Source organism: Halictus rubicundus, chromosome 1, assembly GCF_050948215.1.
Source record: "Halictus rubicundus isolate RS-2024b chromosome 1, iyHalRubi1_principal, whole genome shotgun sequence".
Lineage (NCBI taxonomy): Eukaryota > Metazoa > Arthropoda > Insecta > Hymenoptera > Halictidae > Halictus > Halictus rubicundus.
In genome coordinates, this window is record NC_135149.1 from 655,421 (window position 1) to 677,755 (window position 22,335).

General features: G+C 41.8%; 3 protein-coding genes and 1 long non-coding RNA gene across 4 annotated transcripts in view; 1 reads left to right on the forward strand and 3 right to left on the reverse strand.

The window, feature by feature from the left end:
* The window catches only part of LOC143365342 (uncharacterized), a 200,781-nt gene that overhangs the window by 76,459 nt on the left and 101,987 nt on the right, over positions 1 to 22,335 (reverse strand). The gene's annotated exons all lie outside the window — the stretch shown is intronic.
* Positions 3,820 to 5,193, reverse strand: LOC143355790 (uncharacterized). The gene is made up of 3 exons (XR_013082604.1): positions 5,132 to 5,193; positions 4,967 to 5,042; positions 3,820 to 4,128 (listed from the first exon to the last, which is right to left on the reverse strand). It is a non-coding gene; the product is annotated as an uncharacterized LOC143355790 (long non-coding RNA).
* Positions 10,125 to 10,886, reverse strand: LOC143361781 (uncharacterized). The gene has a single exon (XM_076801423.1). It carries the CDS (start codon positions 10,884 to 10,886, stop codon positions 10,125 to 10,127), a length of 762 nt encoding a protein of 253 aa, XP_076657538.1.
* On the forward strand, positions 18,488 to 21,906 carry LOC143364091 (uncharacterized). Its single transcript, XM_076804612.1, has 2 exons — positions 18,488 to 18,596; positions 18,954 to 21,906. Exon 2 carries the CDS (start codon positions 18,998 to 19,000, stop codon positions 21,812 to 21,814), a length of 2,817 nt encoding a protein of 938 aa, XP_076660727.1. The 5' UTR covers positions 18,488 to 18,596; positions 18,954 to 18,997; the 3' UTR covers positions 21,815 to 21,906.

The window sequence follows — 22,335 nt, forward strand, 5'->3', positions numbered from 1 at the left end:
GTGATTGGTGGTGGATCATATTGGTGTAACCCGGGCAGCGCATCCCTCGTAAGTTTAGAACATAAATTTTATTATTTTCGCCACGCGTAGAATGTCACGTAGCTTTAAAATGTCGCGTAAGGGTAGGAAAGCGCGTAGGATTAATTTGAATAGTAGTGGTAATTCCTTTATTGTTGACGATATAACGTTTGTGTCACCTTCAATAGAAACTACGGTTGCCCTCCCTCAAGCAAGCTCTTTGCCATCTCATAATACTGTTCCAATATAGAGTACCCCGACTAATTCTTCTATCTTTTATGATACAACCGCTTCCTCGAATGGTCCCGCAGCCATCGAAATAAGTCCTGTTAATGTATCTGAGCGTTCTTTTCTGCCACTGAAACTTGCTATCGACCTTATACCTTAGTTTGATGGACAATCTTGTTCGGTGACGAAATTTATAGGGCAATGCAAATTAGCCAATGATAGAATCAAACCCGCCGATAAGGATAATCTTCTTGCTCTGATTAGGAATAAAATCGTGGGGCATGCTGACTTCTTAATTTCGGGCCACCGCGAAATTAATAGTTTTGATGAGCTAATAAAAATCTTGAAGGAGTCATTCGCGCGATTTTTCAAGGTAGATTCGATTCATAACGAACTGAGAAACATACGGCAAGTAGATAATGAGAGAGTTGATGTTTATGGGGCCCGAGTTAGCGAAATTCTAAGTAGGGGAATTGAAGCGGCAAAAGAGAAATATACTGCGGAAGAATTTATAGGCGCGAAGGTTGTCCTCAGTCAAGCCTCGGTAACGGGTTTCACTAAAGGATTAAGCGACCGCGTAGCACGAATGATAATTTTAAAGGATAATTTACAGACTTTAGAATCCGCTATAAAAGTAGCAGTTCAATTAGAAGGTGAAACTTTTGAAGAATATCGACATACCCCTGCGAAACTCACTGCACGCGACGCTCGATTATACGTGACCAATACGCGACCTGATTATACGTGACCAATACGCGACCTGATAGAAGGTGTTTTAGATGCGGCCAACCAGGGCATGACCGTGTTCATTGCACCGATAACCTCCCCAATCACCCCCAGAATTCCCGGGAAATTAGATGCCGTTTATGTAGAAAGATCGGTCATGTAGAGTCCCAGTGTTACACGAACGTCTCAGGAAATTCTCAGGGAAATAAATTTAACCGACCTTCAACATCCCGGTTTAATGGAAACTCGCAGTCTTTAAACTCGCGAGGGGCACCGCGTCGAAGCGCACCGCGGAACGAAGCCCTTATCGCGCGCGCCGGTCCATCCGAATCTGCTTAAATCTTGACGCCAGTGAGATTGTCCAATCACCCGCTATTACGTTGAATCACCAATCTTTTAATGAAGGAATTGCTTCTTTCCTCGTAGACACAGGCGCTCAGATAAACTTGATTAAACGAAAAGGAGTAGGTATAGGAACGTTGGTTGATCCTGATATTGTATACGATCTGACCGGAATCGGATCCGGAATATTACATACCAACGGACAAATTCGCGTTTTCATTGATAACATCCCAGTGGAGTTCCAGATTGTCGACGACAATTTTCCTGTCAGAGAAACTGGAATTTTAGGGATGCCATTCTTAGTAAAACATGAGGGCACTTTGATTTTTAGGGATAAATTGCCTAGCATCTTGCAACTCAGAGACAAAAAGTACCCCCTTGCCTCTGCCTCCATTGAATTGCCCCCGCGCAATAAAGTTTTAATAACGATCCCTGTAAAACCAGATAGAGAATTCGGCTATATTCGTAGGATAAATGCTGGACCAGGAATTTTCATTGGGGATGTCTTGGCTAAACAAGAAGGAGGATTTACGAAAATCTTCGCTATTAATACTACTCCTGGCCATGTTTCTCTTAAATTACCTCCCGTAGAATTAGAGGATTTTGATATTGCATCCCCATCTCCGCGATCTGCTCGGAAAGGAGACCCTGGTACAGAAAAATCTAGGGCCCATGCTCGAAGAATTGCTGAGCTACTTAAATGTCTCAATTTAAATCATTTAAACGAAGTTGAAAAGGGTAGTATCTTGGAAATTATAAGCGATTTCCCATATCAATTTCACCTCCCTGGAGATAAGTTAGGTAGTACTAATGCTGCTGAGCATACCATAGTAACAACTGATGATAATCCCATTAATACTAAGCAATATAGGTTCCCCCTTGCCCATAAAGATGAGATAAATAAGCAGGTGGATAGGTTAATCAAAGACCAAGTAATTCAATCCTCCATTTCTCCATATAACTCGCCGGTCTGGATCGTCCCCAAAAAAACCGATTCTTCTGGTAGAGCTCGTTGGCGCATGGTAATTGATTACCGTAAACTGAATGAGAAAACTATCAGTGATGCGTACCCACTTCCTAACATTACCGACATATTAGATCAACTTGGTGGAGCGAAATACTTTAGTACGTTAGATCTAGCTTCCGGCTTCCATCAAATTCCAATTACCGAAAAGTCTAAAGCAAAGACCGCATTTTCAACCCCCTATGGTCACTATGAGTTTAATAGAATGCCATTTGGGTTAAAAAATGCACCGGCCACATTCCAAAGGATGATGGATTTAGTGTTGTCGGGTCTGCAAGGAGTAGAACTCTTTGTATACATGGATGACATTGTCATTTATGCTGACTCCCTTGAGGAACATCGTCGAAAGTTGCGGAATTTGTTAGCTCGATTACAAAACGCCGGTTTAACTCTTCAGCCGGATAAGTGCTGGTTCCTCCGTAAGGAAATTACTTATTTAGGCCATATCATCACTACCGATGGTGTGAAACCCGACCCGATGAAAATTGAAGCCGTCGAACGATTCCCCGTACCTAAAACTAAGAAAAATATTAAGCAGTTTTTGGGCCTTGTAGGGTATTATAGGAGATTCATTCAGGATATGGCAAAAATTGCCAAACCTCTTACTCAACTATTGAAAAAAGATGTTCATCTAGTATGGGACGGTAAAGCCCAAACGGCCTTCGAAACCCTCCGGGATCTTATCTGTGCAGAACCCCTCCTGCAATTCCCAAATTTCTCACAACCCTTCGTAGTTACCACAGACGCTTCCAATTTCGCTGTAGGGGCTGTATTGAGCCAAAGGCCTATAGGGAAAGACCTCCCCATCGCGTATGCATCTAGAACTTTAAATGAAGCAGAATGTAATTATTCTACTATAGAAAAGGAATTGTTAGCAGTTCTATTCGCAGTAGACCATTTTCGACCTTATCTCTACGGTCATCAATTCACCCTGGTAACTGATCATCGCCCGTTAGTTTGGTTACACAATGTCAAAGATCCCACATCAAAACTTATGAGATGACGAATTAAATTGAACGAATACGAATATAACATTGTGTACAAACCTGGTAAGGTGAACTCCAACGCAGACGCATTGTCCCGAAACCCTGTAGACCTCCAAAATAATTCAATGTTCCAAACAAACTTAATAGATCCTTGTCTGGAGAATTCGGGGGTGGCTCTCGCAGGCGCCGGCGAGGTGTTGCTCACGAACCTCCGGACAAACCCAAATCCTAACTCAGACCAAAGCATAGAATATTACTGTGAGGAACAGGTTGCCTCTGTTTTCCTTGCGCGCGGGGAAGCAGTGGTTGGAAATGAGGTCGAAGACAGTTGCAAAACTTTTGGTAGTAGAGACAGCGATAATGACGACAGTGACGATTATCATACTGCTGACGAAGACGAAACGCCTTCACCCTCAATAAAATTCCATGTAGGAGGGAAGGAACCACTCTCTGATCTGTACGAGGTCGTCGAAAGACACGACAACCGTGAAGAGAGTGTAGATATTCGGATTCTGCCTCGGGCATCGTTGGCTTGCGGCGACTCGGGCGTCTGGAAAATCGGCAAGCCGGAAAACCTCCTGACCCCGTTCCAGGCACCGTTAGGCGCAAGGGCGATGCTTTCTCTTTCTATCCCTTCTTTTCGGCGCTCTGGCTGCCCTGAGAATATCGGCAATCCGGAAAACCTCCTGACCCCGTCTCAGGGAGCTATCGCTGGTGGTGTATTGCGTGGTAAAGCGCAGATTCTTCAGGCTGAGGAGCCGGTTATAGGGGCACAATCCGAGATAGGGCCGACCTCATTCAAACCTGAAACACAGATAGAGAATCTATATGATACAACGCAGAAAGCGAATAAAATATTACCTATTAGAGTCACGGACAGTATATTCAACTCCCATCCTACTTTCCTCCCGACTTTTAAACATTCTAAGGATTATCTCTACATGCGTAAAGATAACCTTATACATTTCCTCCCTACTGATTGTTCATGTGCTACAGAGACTAGCAAGGATCTCCTGAAACGGGAGAAGTTTCTTATCCATCGAGTAAAAGAGTACAATGTTAATGTTGGAGAAGCCTTAACCATACCTGGGGATAGATTCTATATATTTCACTTATTCATTAAAACTACCTCTGAAGAGATACCTGACTTTCAGAATGTCGTAGCCTCATTGAAGTCCCTCAAATGCCTCATGGATAGGACAAACACAAAAACCCTTAGCATTTCTAGAGTACACAATGGATTAGGAACTATTGGTTGTGATCTCCTCGAACAATCAATAAAATCCATACTTACTGACCCCCAATATATAATAACCATTTGTTCCGGAGAAATAATCATCCCTGAAATATCGGATAGACTAAAAATTATTAAGGAACATCACGATACTACCATCGGTGGTCATCATGGTATGACCAAGGTATACGACAGTATTAGAGAAAATTTTTATTGGCCTAGGATGGGAAAAGAAATCCAAGATTTTGTGAGGACTTGCTCTTCTTGTCAACAGAACAAGGTACTTTCCGCAAAAACTAGACAACTCATGCGCATCACTGATACCCCAAGTAGAGCTTTTGAAAAAATTCAAATGGATATAGTAGGTCCCTTGCCCATTACCAATAAAGGCAATAAATATTTACTTACCCTACAGGATAATCTAACCAAATACTCAGATGCCATTCCGTTAGCAAGCATAGATTCAATAACTGTTGCCACAGCCCTGGCGGAACAATTTATTAGTAGATTTGGATGTCCCAGGACTATTCATACGGATCAGGGACGAAACTTTACGAGTGAAGTTATGAAAACCTTTTGTAAAATCTTCAAGATCCAAAGGATTACTTCTACTGCATTCCATCCACAGTCATTAGGATCTCTCGAACGTGCCCATAGAGTTTTTGTAGAATATTTGAAACACTACTGCACTAAAACGGATTGGGATGATTGGATTAGATTTGGGATGTTTTCATATAGCACTTCCGTACATGAAGCTACAGGATTCACCCCACACGAATTAGTTTTTGGTGTTAAGGCTTTAATTCCTTCTGAATTTGCTAAGCAGGAAATCCCTCGGACATTCTTTCATTACTTAAACGAATTGTTTACAAAGATTACCACTACTCAAGCTATGGCAGCAACGAATTTAAATCGAGCAAAGGAAAAAAGTAAACGACTGTACGACAAAAATTTTAATCCTCGTAAATTTAATGTAGGCGATTATGTTTATCTAGCTAAGGAACCAAAAACGTCCAAATTTGATACCGAATGGGCAGGGCCATACCACGTAGTTAATGTATATAACGACTTAACAATAGAGATAGAGATAAGTAATAATAAATTTAAAACGGTCCATGCGAATAAGTTGAAACTAGCCTGTATACGATTAGATTAGTAAAGCGACTGAGTATAAAACTGTTGTACAAATAAACTGAATCCACCTTAAACGATTTTAATGTAAATATATATATCAGGAACTCCGAGTGTAGGTACACCTGCGCACACACACATATATAAATAGTTATTCTGAAGCAGACTCAAATCATGCGCCGTCTATATAATCAATTAGAATAGAGTACATAGTATCAAGTAGTATGTAAAAGCTGTTCCCATGGGAAACACCTTTTCAATAAGGGGGAAGGTGTAGCGTGGCCAGTTGACCACGCGAACATAGCTAGATATATATATAGCATCGATTAATGGCGCGGAGAGGGAAATTTAAATATAAGATGTAATCGCGTATTTCATACATACGTATTTTATTTGGGCGCGATAGTTTAGAGTAGGTAAAGAAAGACCGGGAGAGTTCCATAGAGATCCTTGACGAAATTCGAGTCGGCGAGACTAATTGCGGAATTTAGAGAAAGTCACGCAGCCTCTTAGAGTAGCTCCTCCAATTCTACATAAATTAGGGATAGTCGAAGTCCGGAATCAGTTAAGGACAAGAGGTCATAAATTCCGAGTCAAGGACCTCTTGGAACTCCCTCGGACCTCTCCCTTGTTCGGTCCCACATGGCCCCACGTCCCTTGTTTTGGCGGGGCTTCACCCTCATGCGTACCCCACTCCCGTGCGTGCGCTATTAAGATCCATCCACTACCAATCACCATCAAGCAGCAACCGGAAGACGAGTGATCCGACGAATCAACACCTAGCCAGAAGATCCCAATTTTCCTATTGGCTAAGGAAGCGAGACGAGAAGGAAGAAGCTAGAAAAAGGATTCGAAGCTCCAGGACGAGACAGAACTCATTGTAGAACTAGGGGAGTTACATCTCCAAGTACTTCTAATAAAATCTACAACAGTTTTTCGCCTTTAAACTCTGTGTACAAAGTTTATTTCTTAACTTCTACGAGCAGAGCGCTTCAGCGCTCCACGGGCACTCGAACCCACAACCAAAATCCCTATTCCACCACACTGCGACGCAACACTACAAACAAAACAACTTTATTCGACTTCACTTCGAGAGCGTAGGATCGAGACGTCTGTCTCGATCGAGAGTCCGGCGGCGAGAGAGTACATCGGGCGGTTCTCTCGCATGCATTGCCCGAGGTTGAGAGTGCCAACCTCGTCGGAGCATATTCTCTAGGCGCGTGCCTATTGGAATGGCGCGGCAGCGCCAATATCCCTACACACTCCCCCCGAGTGTATACGACATTTAAATTAACCGCTGTTTTAACAAGGAGAAGTGTTACACATACTGCGTGCACTTACAGTTTTCTTTTTATAATTCTACTCGTTTCGGCAGCGAACGTAACGCGCTTTTTATTTGTATACGTGCGGATCGTGCTGCTTCCCGAAACGACTGCAGGGTCGCCGGCAGCTTCTAAGTTCGATTCGCGAACTGCGTACGCGGGTTTTACATTTTCAACAGATACCGAACGCGGTTTACAATTGACCTCGATTTCGATGACTCTGTCGGTAACGCGTTTTAAGACTTTATGCGGTCCCGTGTATGGACGTTCAAGCGATTTCTTGAGAGTGCCTGCGCGAAGGAACACGTGCGATCATGTTGACAAATCTTTAAATATAAACGCGCGCTTCTTATGTCGCTGTCCCACAGGGACAGGTTTCACTTGGCGCATGTGATCGCGAAACTCTTCGACGAATATTTGCGGGTCGGACGGACCGTCGTCGGGAAGAACAAACTCTCCCGGAATACGCAACGTCGTGCCGTACAGGTATTCGGCAGGTGAGGACCCGGTGTCCATCACGTTGTTTCGCAACCCTAACATCACGGTGGACAGGACTCGTGACCATTTCGTGTTCGCTTGACACATTATCGCGGTTTTCAGGCAGCGGTGCCATCGTTCGATCATGCCGTTAGAGGCGGGATGGAACGCGGTAGTACGTATCCGGTGACAACCGGATAGTTGCAATAACGCTGTGAACAATTTGGATTCGAACTGACTACCTTGGTCAGTTGTTAGCGTTTCTGGCGTGCCGTATCGCGAGATCCAGCGATCTAAAAAAGCTCTACACACGGTGGTTGCTTCGATATCCGGCAGCGGAATGGCTTCGGGCCATCGTGAGAAACGATCGATTATTGTAAGGCAATAGCGATTGTCGTCGGAAACCGGCAGCGGACCGACAATGTCCATATGGACGTGTTTAAAGCGGCTGTCGGGAGCTACGAATTCCGCAGGAGCCATGTGGTTATGCCGCGTTACTTTGGACTGTTGACAGTCCAAGCAGTCTTTGGACCACTTAATAATGTCGCGACGCATGTCCGGCCAGACGTAACGTTTCCGAATTACCCGATCTGTGATCTTAGCACAGGGGTGCGCAGGGTTGTGGAAAGTGTCGAAAATCTTTTTTCTAGCCGGCTGTGGAATGTACGGACGCAAGGTTTCGCCCGTGAGGTCGCACGCGATCGCAGTGTGGAAAGGTCCCCACCTTATCTGTCGCAGGGACAACGAGTGGTCAGCGGAGCGCAGTAGTTCCTTAAGCTTGTCGTCGCTCTCTTGCATTTTGGACAGTTCATCCAGAGAAATGTTCGCGGCGAGGCGCAGCGAGTCGACTCGTGATAATGAATCGGCAACGACGTTTTCCGAGCCAGGAAGATGCTCAATGCGAGTGGTGAATTGTGAGATATACGACAACTGTCTGAGCTGTCGAGGAGATGCCTTGTCGGCTTTCTGACGAAACGCGTACGTGAGAGGCTTGTGATCTGTCACAATGCTGAATTCACGACCTTCTAAGAAGTGTCGGAAGTATTTTAGTGCCTCATAAGCGGCAGTCAACTCGCGATCGTACGCACTATAATTGCGTTGGGCAGGACTGAATTTCCTGGAGAAGAAAGCCAAGGGCTTCCAGGAGTCTTCGAGCTTTTGCTCGAGTGACGCGCCCATGCCGAAATCGGAGGCGTCAGTGACGATACGCGTCACTGCGTTTGCCGCGGGATGAGCGAGCATGGTTGCGTTGGCGAGGTCACTTTTGACCCGAGCGAACGTTTCCTCAGATTTAGGAGTCCATACAATCTCGCGTTTGTCATTTTTCTTCGACTCGCCGAGGTACTCGTGCAGGGAGGCCTGCACGTCGGCAGCGTGTCGAATACTACGTCGGTAGAAATTGGCCATGCCAAGGAACCTACGAAGATCGGCAACGGTCCGAGGCCTTGGAAAATCTATTATGGCCTTGACTTTCTCGGGAATTGGGCTAGACCCGTGCTGGTCAATGACATGATCGAGGAATTCGAGAGATGACTTCCCGAACTCGCACTTTTGGGTGTTTAGCCGAAGACAAAATTCCTGCAAGCGTTGCAGGACTACGCGTAGGTGATCTTCATGCTCCTTTCGGTTCGAGGACGCAATGAGAATATCATCGATATACGCGAATACAAAGTCTAAATCCCCGAGGGCACGGTAGATGTAAGGCTGGAAGGTTTGTCCGGCATTACGAAGGCCAAAGGGCATTACCGTGTATTCAAAAAGTCCAAACGGGGTAATGACCGCCGTTTTCGGAATGTCAGACGGGGCGATCGGAATTTGTTGGTATGCCCGGTGAAGGTCGAGCTTCGTGAAAACCGATTTTCCGTGAAGGTTCACGGAGTAATCGTGAAGATGGGGGACTGGATATTTGTCAGGAATCGTTACCGCGTTGAGACGGCGGTAATCGCCGCAGACGCGCCAGCCCCCGTCCTTTTTCGGGACGATATGAATAGGACTCGCCCAAGGACTGCTAGAAGGCCTGCAAATTCCCGAGCTGACGAGCTGTTTGAACTCTGCTTTCGCGGCGCGCAGTTTTTCCTGCGCTAGCCTTCGTGCGCGTTCCGCAATTGGTGGACCTTGGGTCACAATATGATGAAGGACGTGTTGTGGCGTACGGTCATAATTCTGTGACGGCCCGACAACATTCGGAAACTCGGTTAAAATTCCGGCGAACGCGGACGCTGGATCGACCGATTTAACATCGCGCACGGACGAAGGTTTTACAGTGCCGATGGCGGCAATCTTCGTCATGGGGTCGATCAGTTTGCGGAGGCGCAAGTCAACGAGCAGCCCGTAATGTTTTAGAAAGTCGGCACCGATTATCGGGTACGGTACCGATGCGACACAGAAATTCCACGGGAATGAACGGCGGAGGTTGAGATTCAAAGTCAAACGCTTCTCGCCGTACGTGTCAATCATTGCCTCATTTGCCGCGTAGAGTTTATAACCCGTTGGGCGACGCGAGCCTTTGGCAACAGGCAGCAAAGAGAGATCGGCACCGGTGTCGATTAAGAACGTGAGACCGAGATCGCGGTCTCGTATGTGGAGACGATGAGATTCGGTACTAGACGGGCTCGCCTCCAAACAGCTAGTACTTTTCAGTTTTCCGTCTCCCAGGAGCTCGGCTTGACACAACGACGCGCATCTTTCCCGAACTTCCTGTGAAACCAGCACGCGGTTTCCTTCGGAAGAGATCGGTTTTCGCGCGATCGGTTCCTACTCCGTGAAGGGGTTCGTCGGCGGACGCGACTCTCGCGGGTGCGCGAAGTGGTTATGGATGCTAGTTGGCGCGTGAGGCGGTCGACCTTCTCTTCTAACGCGCGTAGGGAGGCGTCTCGGGACGAGACGGCAGCTATCGCGGATGTGCCTGTTCCGGAGGCCTCAACGACCTTGTCGGCTAATTCGGCGAGCTTCCGCGGCTCGGAAACGTTCGCCATGGCCAGGACGGCACGGACATGCGACGGCAGCTGTTCGAGAAATACGGCGCGAATTATTTCATCGCTGCAAGACCCGTCGTTCAGGTTGAGGAGGCCCGTCAATATCTGGGACGGTTTGCCCTTACTCAGAACTTCGCCCTTCAAGAGCTGTCGGAGCTTGCTCTCGGCAGAAACAGGCGACATGAATAGTATGTCCTTGATCGTAGTGACAACGTCGTACTTCAACGCGGCCACCACTACATCAGCCATTGTTTTTTGGTTGTTAATTCTTGCCGCGGACAAGGATGACTCGACTTGTGCGAACCAAAGTGCCGGATCTTCTTTGAAGAAATCGGGCACTTTTGGTTGCCGGTATGAATCGACGCGACCCTGTAACAACGCATGAAGGAGTTCATCCTGAGTGAGCTGCGCGGGGGTAGACATTTTGCGCGATTTTCGAACACTCGTGTGTTTGGACCGGCAGCGAATTATTCGTAACGCGCGCTCTGCGCAGACGTACGCAGTTTTGCAAGGGCACGGCGCGACGCGGTAAACATGAACTACCCGGTGTCGTAGCGGTCACGCGAGTCGACGGGGGAATCGACACGGCATAAACACAACAACGCGAAGGTCGCAAAACGGTCGAATCAACAGGCATACGAAAATGGCTTCGTAGATTATTTTCGCCACGAGGTACCGCGCGGCGATCACGATCGTTTACAATAATGAGGCGAAATTTCGCATAATTGGAACGATACCTGTCGGCGCACGCATGGTTGGGCTCGTCGATAGACTGGCTGCAATGTGATGCTCGTCAAGGCGCCGGTGGTCGGTGGCTTCACGCAATTAGCGGAACTCCAGCAAGCTCGTCCTCTGTAGACGTCCAGGATGGCATCCGATGTGCAGTGTTCGACCTCGTGCAGCGAGCGGATAGCTCGCAGCCTGGAACCGGCAACGGCAGCGTGCAGCGAGCGGATTGCTCGCCGCCAGGAACCAGCAACGGCAGCGTGCAGCGTGCGGATTGCTCGCCGCCAGGAACCAGCAACAACAGCGTGCAGCGAGCGGATTGCTCGCCGCCAGGAACCAGCAATTTCTTCCTGGTGGTCTCCGTGAAAACGTGCACCAGCTTCCGGGCACGTGCAGCGTGGTTCTTGATTTCCAGATCACGTCGGGGTCACCAGTTGTAGGTTTAAGGGTCCCGCGGATAAGTGCGGAACCAAGATGCAGCCTACTCTGCACAGAACCGCTGGGAGACTCTTTATCGATAGTGATTAACTCGTGTATGTAACAAAACAACTTTATTCGACTTCACTTCGAGAGCGTAGGATCGAGACGTCTGTCTCGATCGAGAGTCCGGCGGCGAGAGAGTACATCGGGCGGTTCTCTCGCCTGCATTGCCCGAGGTTGAGAGTGCCAACCTCGTCGGAGCATATTCTCTAGGCGCGTGCCTAGGGGAATGGCGCGGCAGCGCCAATATCCCTGCAGAACGCCGAAAACCCGGGCGTGAGCACTCTCATTCCTCTCTGCTCCTATACCTCGTCAGAGAGGATAGGAGAGTGCTCACGCCCGGGTTTTCTGCGTTCCCGATATAGTGCTGACATCTGCTCAGCCTTAGCATGGCACAGAACCGTGTCGTCTTTCCTAGAACAGAACCGTGTCGTCTTTTAGCATGACACAGAACCGTGTCGTCTTTTAGCATGACACAGAACCGTGTCGTCTTTCCTGGAACAGAACCGTGTCGTCTTTCCTGGAAGAGAATCGTGTCGTCTTTTAGCATAAAACCGAACGCACATTATTTTTTTAACCAGGATTAGAACGTACAGCTTAATTGTTGTATATGAAATATGTAACTAACATGTAAATCTTGGGTACAAAATCTCTAATTAATATAAATTAAGAATAATATTAATTGTAATGATACGTATTTTATTTCTTTCCAATTTTGTAGTTGCAAACTCTAGTTGTAAAAAATGGAAAACCCGGAAAAATTCGAACAAATACAGATCTCATATCGAAGTTTAAAAGCGACCAACCTGAATATTAATCTAATAATGAGCTATTGTCATCAACACTATCTTAAATTTGTTCATATATTTAGCTACTGTTATTATTAATTAAAAAAATTTTCTTTCATGAATAAATATTTTTTCCACCTCAGCACCATAAGATTTTTACTAGATGACTTTAAAAACACATTAGAACTATTTTTAAATAATTTCACTCGAAAACATTCTAGTTTACTCTTTATTTCACCGTTCTACTAATTTTTTATGGGCTGCATTGCACTGTTTTACAACTCAATACCATGGTACCATCCATATTCAAGGAAGAACAATTTTTTGCGACGATCATTGAAAAAACAAAAGTGTTTCCTTCATTTCAGTCCTTTAGTGCGTTGGTGACGTAGCGCCCAGCACAACCTACCTGTGTTCTGTGTCCCATCTGGAGTTTTATGGTACGCTAACAATCGCTATTGAGTCGCAAGCCAGACCGTACAAGCGAATGCATCCACAACTTCCAGAGACCTGCCTCCAAAACTAATTAAAGGAAGGCTAAACATGCAGTGTGCACGAAACTCCTCAAAAGAGGTGGATTCCAGTCGCTCGTGTCATTTACCGCATTCGATACTTCATCGACAGGGTGATCTTACATATTTCTGTAACAGTTCCAAGTGCATGCACTTTGTTCATGATACACTCTTTGTAATTATTAAATTCAATTAAATATTAAGTAAATCTTTCACGGTGCTAACGGCCCTCGCAGAGATGGGCATTATTTGGGATAAAAAATTATTTAAATAAAAATTCGAATAAAAGATACTTTATCTTTATTTGTTATTTGAAGGTTCGAATAAAAAAAAGCATCTTTATTGGACGAGTGTCGAATAAATAATTTTATTAGATGAGAATTTATCCGACGAATAAAAATACTTTTTTATATTCGAAGGTTCAAATTAAATTTTCATTTTTTATCTGTACTGTTATTCGGAGGCTACGACTAATTCTTCCGAATTTCGAATAATTTTCGTCAGCTTGAATAAGCGGCTTCGAGCCCCGTCGGCCCAGGCCCAGAAGCTCGTGCCACCTCGGTCGCCCAGCGGTGCAATAAACGGCAGCCGCGCGATCCGAGGCGAGAGCAGGTATATCGGTGTGAAACTACTACTAATCAAATTACAAAACTTCTTTATTTTTCATTATTTTTTTATAGCACTTCCATCAACCTATTTGTGGAGTTTTTCTGATTAAAATGACACTAAACACGATATAATTTGATCTGTATTGCTATTCAAACGCTTCGAATAATTTTCTTCGAATAATCTTTGCCAGCTATAAGCTGTTAAAATTTTTGTACAATTTGATTGTGTGGAGTTATACGTGTAGACAAAAGTATTTACTTTGATTGTAATTTCACTTACTTTAAAAATTAGCTTATCTTATTTAAATTGAAATGTAGGGAATTTAATATTATATTTTTCTAGAATTGTCTAGACATCATGATTGCCCATGCTCAGACATCATGTCTGGATCTGTTTTACGATCGAGTGAGACACTGTCATTTTTTAGTTATTTATTGGCATGCTTGGCCCTAAGAATTCGTTACGGGCTTGGGTACGGGTCTAGAAGCGGGAAGACAGACCAGCCGTACTCCACTCAATGACAATTCACACATCGCAGGCAGACACTCAGGAGAAAGGCGATACAAGTTTCGGGGAAAGATCCTTGAACAAGGGATCTTTGTGCAGTATCCTGCGAGGCTTACGTGAGAAAATGAATTCACGGAGTCAGTAGGCGTTGCACAATTTACCTAAGGTTAATGATAGTTCAGTAAGTTAAATAACACGATATTAAGCAAGCCATACAGAAGTTAATATTAACATCACTCTCCAAAAAATTATTATAATGTACCATATTTATATACCTTCTATGTGTATGTAACTCCGTAAGGAGTTAATGATATTATCGATTTATATGTAAGTTCATTCGAAACAAATTCGTCAAAATGCCGGAAATATTGTCTTTTAAGTTTTTCACGTGAAACGTGCATTATTTCAAATATTAATACAAATAAAGGTTACGCACATACTTGCCGAATATACCTAATGTAGTTATTAAAAAAATCAAATATATTAAAAATCACGTTATAAGTTACAAATGAAATACTATTATTACCATTATCTATTTCAAAAAGAACGCAGAGTTGAATCTTGGGTATTGCGATAACTCGCTCGCCCGAACTTGCCCGATTCTTTTCGAACGCGTTCGATGAAGTCGGGTCATGGGCCGTCCGAAAGGCTCGGACCGCTCGACGTGTCCCGATTCGAGTGCCCGATTCACGAGCCGGCCCGCACATCCCTACTGTGTCACATCTGGAGTTTTATGGCATGCTAACAATCGACATTGAGTTGCAAATCAGACCATATAAGCAAACGCATTCGCAACTTCCAGAGGCCTGATTCCAAGGCTAAAAGGAGAGGCCACGACCTTCGGGTCACCGATTCTGTTGAAATTTTGCACACTTATAGATCTCGTTCTCCTGTTCACGAATATATACCATTATAGGGGCAAATACTCAATAGTTTTCGAGATATTGGCGATTAAAGTTTCATTGTTTCTTATATAATGCCGTATTTTTCCTAGATTACAAGAATCGGTGTGGCACGACGGTAGCATACCAAGTTTTCAGCCGAACGACCAGGGTTCAAATCTTGCCGACTAATGCATTTTTTTTTAATTATGTTTTATCATTGTCTATTTATATTATTAATTTCAATCGATTAAATTTCACGCATAAAATTGCATTTTGAATTATAAATAACATGTATTTATTTACTAACAACAGAATTATTTACTATTATTATATATTATTATTTATATATCAAATATATATATTAAATTTTAAGAAGTCTTTATAAATATCCTGTGTTCATTTTCCGGTTTCCGAACAAGTTACTGTTACGTTTGTGTGATGTGACATAAGTTCATCTACCTTTACTTGAACCAGTGCGGTCTTTTCTCCCTTTTATGTTATCGTAATTTCGAACGTTGATTGATACTGACGTCCTGTCTGATCCATGTTGATTATATAATTTAATTGGAATTGCTAGGTGATATATTTTACTACTTTCCGATAATTTTCGGCGGCCTGATATGTTTTATCAAAATAAAATCGGTACTTATCATTATATTGAAATTTAATCGATTTAAATTGATAATATAAATATACAATGATAAAACATAATAAAATTTTTAAAAATGCGTTAGTCGTCAGGATTTGAACACTGGAACATATTTACTATATCTGTATTTCTATCGATATCTGCATTCCTATGTAATAAATGATTTTTTGCTTTTCCATCAATGATATTATTTCTTAACTTATTCAGTGATATTACTTATTAGAAGATCAATGATATTACTTCTTAACTTACACCGGATTATATCCCGCTTTGTATTAAACAATTTTTGGATATTATTCCGAAAGGCACCGATGGCCGATCGAGATGAAACTTGGTGGGTATGTAAAACTCAACATTCTGAACAACTTTTTCCTATACATGTAACCACGGCTCGGCCATAGTTTTGGAGATATTCTTATACGTGCACGCCCGAGGCGTGCGTATCACATTTCTAGCGGAAAAAACATAAACAGATCATTGTGTCGATTCCGTCCCCTCAACGGTCTAACCCCAACAAACTTGAATTATACCACCGGCTGTACTTCCGAAAAGCACCGGGGAAACACAATACGCACGCATCGGACGTACACGTATAGGCAAAATTCAATGTAGTAGTAGCTGCAGTAGTAGTACATGTATAGGAAAAAGTTATTCAGAATGTTGAGTTTTACATACTCACCAAGTTTCATCTATATCGGCCACAGGTGCCTTTTGGAAGGACAGCCCACCTGTTATCTAAACATTCTTTTAAAGTCCTTTTTTACAGTCGCAGAGGAAGAAACGCTCTGTGTTTGGCGTCGACCGAAGGTCGGAGTCGCCGGGGGGCCGGGACCACTCAGAAATGAGCGCGCGAGGAGGCAAGGAGAGACGGGAGAATTAAACCCTTGTCCTTCGGGAAAATGCACTTTATTTTACTTTGTCACGACGCACGAGGTGCGAGGCACTCGAGAGCGCGAGAGAGAACGCGCGCACGAGAATCGCGAGCCGGCGAACGTACGGAGATCTTGCGCGTGCAAACGTCTGCCGTCGGATTGCGAAGAGGAAATCTTGAGCGGCACGAAAAGCGTGCCGCCGCGAGACGGAGATCTTCTACGCGGACGCCGGAAATCTTGTCGCGAAACAGAGTGCACGTAACTCGGCGCGGGAGATCGCGAGAATACTGCTCCCGAATGATGCGAAATCGCGAGAGTCTCAGAGCGCGAGAAATGAGAATCTCTACTTATCGAGACGAGAGCGGACAGACGAGCAAACGTGCTAGAGCGATACCTTGCGATTGATGAGCGTTCAGAACGTTAAGAGAGCGAGAAGGCATACGCAGGTGCCTTAAATAACAAAGACCGTCGAATGTGGAGCACCGTGATTGGAGCTCGTACATCGGACGATCCTTGTTTGTCTCAATTTGAAGGATTCAAGCTGTGAAATTCGGCCAATGAGAATTGAAACGGTTGCTACGCGGGGTCGAGCAACGGCGACACGCGCTCTTGCCGCGTGTTGACATACGCGACAAAAACCGTATGAAATAGCGGTCGCCAGTTCGACAATAGGCACCGAATTCCACAGCTTGAATCCTGAACACTCTGTATTTTGGAATTCAAGTAATTGTAGACACTTGTATGATTCTGTTATATATACTACTTTGACAAAATTAGAAAATAAAAATTATGTGGCGTGTGTAATACCGTACAAAGCAGTTTCAGATGAATGATAATGTGTTCAGGAACTGTTACAGAAATATGTAAGATCACCCTGTCGATGAAGTATCGAATGCGGTAAATGACACGAGCGACTGGAATCCACCTCTTTTGAGGAGTTTCGTGCACACTGCATGTTTAGCCTTCCTTTAATTAGTTTTGGAGGCAGGTCTCTGGAAGTTGTGGATGCATTCGCTTGTACGGTCTGGCTTGCGACTCAATAGCGATTGTTAGCGTACCATAAAACTCCAGATGGGACACAGAACACAGGTAGGTTGTGCTGGGCGCTACGTCACCAACGCACTAAAGGACTGAAATGAAGGAAACACTTTTGTTTTTTCAATGATCGTCGCAAAAAATTGTTCTTCCTTGAATATGGATGGTACCATGGTATTGAGTTGTAAAACAGTGCAATGCAGCCCATAAAAAATTAGTAGAACGGTGAAATAAAGAGTAAACTAGAATGTTTTCGACTAAAATTATTTAAAAATAGTTCTAATATGTTTTTAAAGTCATCTAGTGAAAATCTTATGGTGCTGAGGTGGAAAAAATATTTATTCATGAAAGAAAATTTTTTTCAATTAATAATAACAGTAGCTAAATATATGAAAAAATTTAAGATAGTGTTGATGACAATAGCTCATTATTAGATTAATATTCAGGTTGGTCGCTTTTAAACTTCGATATGAGATCTGTATTTGTTCGAATTTTTCCGGGTTTTCCATTTTTTACAACTAGAGTTTGCAACTACAAAATTGGAAAGAAATAAAATACGTATCATTACAATTAATATTATTCTTAATTTATATTAATTAGAGATTTTGTACCCAAGATTTACATGTTAGTTACATATTTCATATACAACAATTAAGCTGTACGTTCTAATCCTGGTTAAAAAAATAATGTGCGTTCGGTTTTATGCTAAAAGACGACACGGTTATGTTCCAGGAAAGACGACACGGTTCTGTGTCATGCTAAAAGACGACACGGTTCTGTTCCAGGAAAGACGACACGGTTCTGTGCCATGCTAAAGCGGCGATGTCACGAAAGTGGGAACGCCGAAACCCCGGGCGTGAGCACTCTCCTATCCTCTCTGACCTCGTCTGTGGTTTTGTTTCAGGAAAGACTGCCCGGTTCTGTGCCTTGCTAATGCTAAGCAGATGTCAGCACTATATCGGGAACGCCGAAAACCCGGGCGTGAGCACTCTTCTATCCTCTCTGCTAAAAGAAATATCAATACCAGCGCCCCAAAAATTGAATTATTTACCATTCCAAGATTACAAAACGGTACGTATATTTGTGGGAACGCGTTGTGTGAAAGTATGGTTGCGTATATAAAAACGTAAACTTATTGCAACAAAGTCAAGTAAACAGTTCGTATATAAATTTGGCCAAAGCAGGTTAGACTAATAGGTGTTGCGTTATAATATAGTAGTAACTATATTATAACTACTCTTATTATAGTAATAAGAAAATGTTCAAACGATTCAAGTGGTACACTACACGACCACGAAATTACTTGTTCTCACGAGTTGAGGTTTTTAAATTAATGGAAATGGTTAGATCGTCTAGGTTTTTAATATTATCTAGCAATAGATTAGTAGTATCCCGTTGAGAAGTATAAAAATTATGGTATCTTTACAGCACAAGTTGGATTTGAGGAGTGAGTGAAAACATTTACATTAGCAATGATTAGACTTCTTACACAACCTGAAAAGGAAAGTCCTGAAGCTGGTCCTTGCTCCAGCAAACGGAGGCATTCTGCTTCAGATAAAGATGATATAGGTTTGAAGAGGCTACGTATGGATGTAAGTACTATTCAAAATGAGGAATTCAAATTTGCTAAAAGTGTTGCTGGTAGAGAAGGTACACCTAGGTTTAATATGTTCTTAGATTTTTTAATTAAAGGAGAAGGCAAAAAATGTCTAGTAGTTCTGAAAAGAGAAGGAGTAAATTTAACTAATATGTCTAGTATTTTAGGTAAAGCAGGAGCTAATGCTTCTCAAGCTTTTAATAACTTATATGATCTTTGGTTCGATACACAAGGAAATAGAACAAAATATTTAAAAACTCTAGAAGAGAACAGAGTAAATCTATCTAATATGTCCAGTATTTTAAGTAAGGCAGGAACTAATGCTTCTGAAGCTTTTAAAGTCTTATATGATCTTTGGTTTGATAAACAAGGAAATAAATCACAATATTTAAAAACTCTAGAAGAAAATGGAATAAATCTATCCAACATATCAAGCATTTTGAATGGAGCAGGAATGAATTCTGCAAAATATTTTAAAGAACTATATAATACCTTTTTTGATAAGCAAGGAAATAAAACACAATATTTAACAACTTTAGAAGAAAATGGAATGGGCATAGCTAATATATCTGGTATTTTAAGCGGAGCAGGAGCTAATGCTCCTGGAGCCTTTAAATTTTTATATAATCTTTGGTTTGATGCAAGAGGAAATAAAACACAATATTTAAAAACTCTAAAACAAGAAGGAATAGACCTAGTTAATATATCCAGTATTTTAAGTAGAGCAGGAGCTAATGCTCCTGAAGCTTTTAGAAATTTATATAATCTTTGGTTTGATGCAAGAGGAAATAAAACACAATATTTAAAAACTCTGAAAGAAGAAGGAATAAACCTAGTTAATGTATCTAGTATTTTAAGTAGAGCAGGAGCCAATGCTCCTAAAGCATTTAAAAACTTACATAATCTTTGGTTTGATGTGAGAGGAAATAGGACACAATATTTAAAAACGTTAGAAAAAAATGGAATGGGCATAGCTAATATATCCGGTATTATAAGTGGAGCAGGAGCTAATGCTCCTAAAGCTTTTAAAGACTTATATGACCTATGGTTTGATGTAGAAGGAAGTAAAACACAATATTTAAAAACTCTGGAAAAAGAGGGAGTAAGTCTATCTAATATATCTAGTATTTTGCATGGAGTAGGAACAAATGCTCCTAAAGCTTTTAAAGAACTATATAACACCTTTTTTGATAAGCAAGGAAATAAAACACAATATTTAAAAACTCTAGAAAAGGAAGGAATAAGTCTATCTAATGTATCCTGTATCTTGAATGGAGCAGGAGCTAATGCAGCAAAAGTTTTTGAAAACTTATACGACCTTTGGTTTGATAAACAAGGAAATAAAACACAATATTTAGAAACTCTAAAAAAAGAAGGAATAAACCTAGCCAATATATCAAGTATGTTGAGTAGAGCTGGAGCCAATGCTCCTAAAGCTTTTAAAAACTTACATAATCTTTGGTTTGATGCAGGAGGAAATAAAACACAATATTTAAAAACTCTAGAAGAGAATGGAATAGGCATAGCTAATATATCTGGAATTTTAAGTGGTGCAGGAGCTAATGCTACAAAAGCTTTCAAAGACTTATTTGACCTGTGGTTTGATGAGAAAGGAAGTAAAACACAATATATTAAAACTCTAGAAAAAGAAGGAATAAGTCTAGTTAGAGTATCCAGTATTTTACATGGGGCAGGAGCCAATGTTTCTAAAGCTTTCAAAGAGTTATATAATTTTTGGTTTGATGCAAGAGGAAATAAAACACAATATTTAAAACATTTTATTGAGAAAAAAGATGGGGAAAGAAGTTTTACTCTGTATAACTTATCTGGTATTTTAAGTAAGGCAGGAGCTAAAGCGAAACATGCTTTTAAAAAATTGCATAATATTTGTTTTAGTGATGTAGGAGAAAGAACAGAACTTTTAGATGACTTTTATAGGGGAGGTTTTACCCCAAGTAACTTATCCTCTGCATTATGTGGAACAGGAGCTCGTGCTTCTTCCATTTTAAAAAGATTACATAGTGTTTGTTTTCATGAGAAAAGAGAAATATCAAAACTCTTAAATGATTTCTATGAGGTAGGTTTTAGGCCAAGTAATCTATGCAGTATGTTGAGCGGAGCACCCGATAATCTAGAAAAGTTTCATGATTTTTGTTTTATAGCAGAAACAAAAAGCTATTTAAATCATTTCTTAAATGTCGAAGAACGTTTTAAGCTGAGTAGTTTATCTAAAATGTTGCATGGAGCAGGAGCTAATATTTGCTCTGCTTTAAAAGATTTTCATGATGTTTGTTTTGATGAGGAAGGAAACAAAACACAGCTTTTAAATGATTTTCATAATGCAAGTTTTATGCCAAGTGAATTATCTAATATATTATCCATGGCAGGAAACAATGCTTCTTCTATTTTAAGAAACTTTCATAAAATTTGTTTTAATGAAGAAAATTATTTAAATCACTTCTTAGCTGAGGAAAAACTTTTTACGCCAAAAGATCTATCTAGAATATTATACGGAGTAGGAATTAATGTTTGTCCTATTTTTGAAAAATTGCATAATCTTTGTTTTGATAAGGAAGGAAAGAAAACAAAATATTTAAACAATCTTATAAAAAATGATCTGCATAAGATGTCTGATACATTGTATGAACAAGTTAAAAAAGTTCCGTCTTCATTAGAAGATACATTACTTTAACATCAGAACACCTTACAGAGTAGATGACCATAGTGTAAGTAGACCAACAGATTCCAAAATTAACACTTCTCACAACAGCTGATTTGGGTTGCTGACAAACAAAAGATTGCATGTTGAGCCTGCTAAAAAGCTTTTGTCAAAAATTACTTCAAGCTAAGAACATTTTTTGATTAGTAGTTGACAAGTTTGAAAGAATGAATACTATACTTGAAAAACTATTAATCGAATAATTAAACTTACTTTAATTGTTAGTAAAAAAATACGAAACCTAAAATAAGGAAATATTTGGGGAGTATATAAATAGGGACATATAGATTTATGTACTAAGTGTATTTTATTTTACAATGTAATCGATATAAACAATAGATTTAACAATAAGTCGAATGCAACGATCGACTGAAATATTATTCCAAGCATCTTCGACTATTTTGTATAAATTATTTACATTTGAAGGTTTTTTCATTTTAATTTCTTTATCCACGTCATTCCAAAGATGCTCGATTGGATTTAAATCGGACGAC